A 3,889-nucleotide genomic window follows, 5' to 3' on the forward strand; every position below is an offset into this window, starting at 1 on the left:
AGTGGATAGCGTCCTTACTTGGTGAGATGGGGATCTCTCTTCCTGATACACCTGAGTTGTTCTGTGATAACCTCTCTGCTGTCTACTTGACTGCTAATCCAGCTCTTCACAACAGAAGCAAGCATTTTGACACAGACTTTCATTATGTACGCGAGAGGGTTGCTCTGGGTGCTCTCGTCGTCAGTCAGGTCCCTGCGGTTCTTCAACTTGCTGATATCTTCACCAAGTCGCTTCCGCAACAACCTTTCTTTGCCTTGCGCGACAAACTTGGGATCAGTAAGCCTCCTGCTCCAAGTTTGAGGGGGTGTGTAAACCCAAAGCCCATAACACAAGCTTTGGAGACAAAGGCCCAGTCATCTGCATCACCCTTCAACGGTAACAAAAGCACAGATCATGTGACGCCTAAAGGTAGTCTTCGTACGGGACATACAGCTAAGGAAATACAGCTATCAAACCGTTTTGAAACCTTAGGATTGTGTGCTGTCACATGCTGAGCTGTGCTCTCCTTTGTCTCTACATGAGTACATGTTTTCCCTATATAATGTACTCTATTGTAATCGATGAACCTAAGTTGAAAACCCTAATAAGAAAGTTATCTTCTTCACAAAGAAACCCTATTTCTCACCAAGCTTACATGAACCTGAAGTATTTTAAGTAAGGCTTTGATACGACGTCGTAGCTGAGAGCGAATAGTTCTCCGGTTTCCGGGTCGAGTTTCGGGTGGGCGATCATTGTGGTTTTGAGCTGACCGTTGAAATCGTACCGACCCGAAGTTCTTAAATCTCCGGTTTGGGTGATTATTACATGGTATGGTAAATCGTCTTCTGACATGGCTAAGAGATAACCGTTGAAATAGATTAAACCGGTATTAGCCACACCGAGTCCGCGGGTCGTGTCGATTAACCCGGATAGCCCTCGGGCGTTGAAGAGCATGAGCTTGGCGATACCCAAGTGTCCGTGAAGCTCTCCAATTGCTTTGGGGAAGATAGATCGACCGAGTTCTCGCTCTTGAACCAACCGGTTTGTTTCGGTGAACCGGCAAGAATAGCTAACTGAACCGTTATTGAACCGGACAGCGTGTACCATACCGTCTCCATCGAATAAATGGTGGCCGGAGATTGGTTTGTGAAGCGGGTTGGCTCCGTTTCTGACGTAAACTCCTTGAATACACTCTGGCAACGTTCCGGTCACCGGAAGGTTATGTTGGACTGGTTGCTCCGGGACCGGGAAGAAGTTTCCGGCTATTTGTACGGCGGGGTCAGCCGTTTTAGGGAGCGGATGATGGCGGCGCTCGTAGGAGACCATGGCGTTCTCCACCGCGTTTAAAATCGTAGCGGCGGTTCTCTGTGCTTGGTTCGTCGTGTTAGGAATCAAGGATGCGACGTCTTTACATAGTTTCTTCCAAGAAATTGGTTTATACGTAGCCGGAGGTTGGAGAGACGAGGAGATGGGAAATGTTTTGTTGACGGGGTAAGAAACAGAGCAAGGGGTTGGTTTCTTGTTTCTGAGTGTTGACGAAGAGGAGAATGATAGAGATTTAAGATGGGGTCTCGAAGCAGAAGAAGTAGAAGCCATGGTCGATTGATCCTGTCGTGTTTTGATAAAACGCTGCGTTTATAGGTTTTGTATTGGTTTCTTCATTACCAGGTTTGTGTGTTTATTTTTATTTCGTGAGAGAATGAGAGATGTATGTATATTGCGGAAACAAAGGCAGGAGGTTCTCTGTATATATATAAGGAAGAAAGATGGGTGTTATCGCATCTTTGCTACTCAATTTTACATGTCTTAAAAGAAAAACTAAGAAAACAACCACCTAAAGATTTTTTTTTTTTTTTTTTGGGGGGGGGGGGGGGGGGGGGGGGTCAATTTTTAAGAAAATTGGACAAGATTCTTCATTTCTCTGCATAACTTACATTTTATTATATACTACACTTATTAAATACATAGGATAGAACAATCAGTTCATAGCAATAATATATAGCATGAGGAAGGGGTGGTTCATATTCATAATACATGTAGGAGGATAATGATGGTTGAATCAATTTATAGCAATAATACATAGCATGAGGAAGGAGTTGGTTTATACCCATAATACATGGAAGGAGGATAATGACGGTTGCATGCATTTTTGGAGAAACACATTGGACATACTAAAATGTGGCATACTATACTACACATTGTTGCATAAGATAGTATAATCAAAGTGACATATAGAAAGAAAATTAAGTGTGGTGGACATACCACATATATAAACTGACAAGTTTCTTTGGCTTTCAATTTAAAACCAATTGAGTGGATTTATCCAAGTCTCTTATATATTATTCAAGTTTCATCCATATTTCTAATGTGAGATCTTCTTTCCAACACTCTCCCTCGATATAATGGTACGTATTACCATTAATCTCGCAGAATCTATCATACCCCATCAGAGACAATTATGCTTTATTTTTTCTAGCAATTTCGGAGGAACTGAGCTTTCTATGGACCATTAGCTAATGAGTTGATCGGACTACTTTCCGGGTTAAAACATATTACAATATCTTATTATCTACTGCTCTAGTCAACTCAATCAAAATAAAAAGAGGGGAAGAAAGAAGGGCGAGAAAAGATGAGAATGATGAAGAGAAGATGAGAAGGACAAGTAGAAGACCGAGGAGGGTAAAAGGAATGAAAAGAAGGTGGAGAAACATGGAAGATGGAGAGAGAGGTAGAGAGAGAGAGAGAGGTAGAGAGAGAGAGAGAGAGAGAGAGAGAGAGAGAGAGAGAGAGAGAGAGAGAGAGAGAGCATTTAGTATACTATTATATATTTTGTAACTATTTAGTACTATAGCATGTGAAAGTATATATTTTGTTTCGATTGTATATTTCGACAAGTGGTGTGTACATTTTGAAAGGTTGAGTTACAACATTATGGATTCAAATATATCGAAGTTCTCGAACGTAGTTTTTGAATAATTATGCGAATTTTCTGTAATCTATATGGTTAAATATGATTTCCAATGTAAAATTAAAATTAAACTATACTATATAAATATTTAATATAATATAGCTTTAAAACACTACTAATTATATTTTAGAGTGGTATTATATTCTATATAAATGATATAGAACAAAATAAAATATTTTCATTCAAACATATTATATCCTTATAAGAAATATATATCCGTTTTATAAAAAAAAGTTATGATGTACGTGTAAAAATAATGTTTTTCATGTATGATTGATTAGCTGTTTCAAAAAGTTGTTGTGAAGACATTAAAATCAATTAATATGATATGGGGTGAACAATCTTAATAACATACTAGATTTTGACCCGCGCTTAAAAGCGCGGGTTATTTTTCAGTTGATAAAAGTATATGATATGAATTAGTATTTTAGTTTTGTTATATATTATTATGTTACAAAATTTTATTATGTCAAAAAAAATTATTATTATGTAATTATATTTTTAATCGTTTGATTACTTTTTTCAAAAAAAATTATATGGATTGATCAGATTCAGTGCGTCTATTATTTTAAAATAAATTATTTTCAATTAGATAAGAACAATACTTTTATATTAAGTTTGGACCCGTCGTCGAACCAGTAAACACGATGACTTGTGCATAAGCTGGTTTAGATTTAATGAAAACTCGTTAATTTAAAGCATGCAAACTTCGAAAAAACATGCAATCAAGTGTGACCCGGCATTTGGTTTACATGGTAGGAAAAAAATAATCTTCAATAATATTTTAAGAGATGAATGAAACTTCTAATATATTAATGTAATAAAAAATAATTTAACGTAAATATATATAATTTTGTTTTAACAAATGATTTGCTAAAGTGTTTTTTTATTAAATTTGATTTTGTAAATATTTAGAATTATATAATCTAAGATGACATGATA

General features: G+C 36.8%; 1 protein-coding gene across 1 annotated transcript; it reads right to left on the reverse strand.

The window, feature by feature from the left end:
* Positions 1 to 630: 630 nt before the first annotated feature.
* On the reverse strand, positions 631 to 1,575 carry LOC106397892 (9-cis-epoxycarotenoid dioxygenase NCED9, chloroplastic-like). The gene has a single exon (XM_022706880.1). It carries the CDS (start codon positions 1,573 to 1,575, stop codon positions 631 to 633), a length of 945 nt encoding a protein of 314 aa, XP_022562601.1.
* Between the last annotated feature and the right edge of the window lie 2,314 nt (positions 1,576 to 3,889).

Source organism: Brassica napus, unplaced genomic scaffold, assembly GCF_020379485.1.
Source record: "Brassica napus cultivar Da-Ae unplaced genomic scaffold, Da-Ae ScsIHWf_3070;HRSCAF=3881, whole genome shotgun sequence".
In the NCBI taxonomy this organism is placed as follows: domain Eukaryota; kingdom Viridiplantae; phylum Streptophyta; class Magnoliopsida; order Brassicales; family Brassicaceae; genus Brassica; species Brassica napus.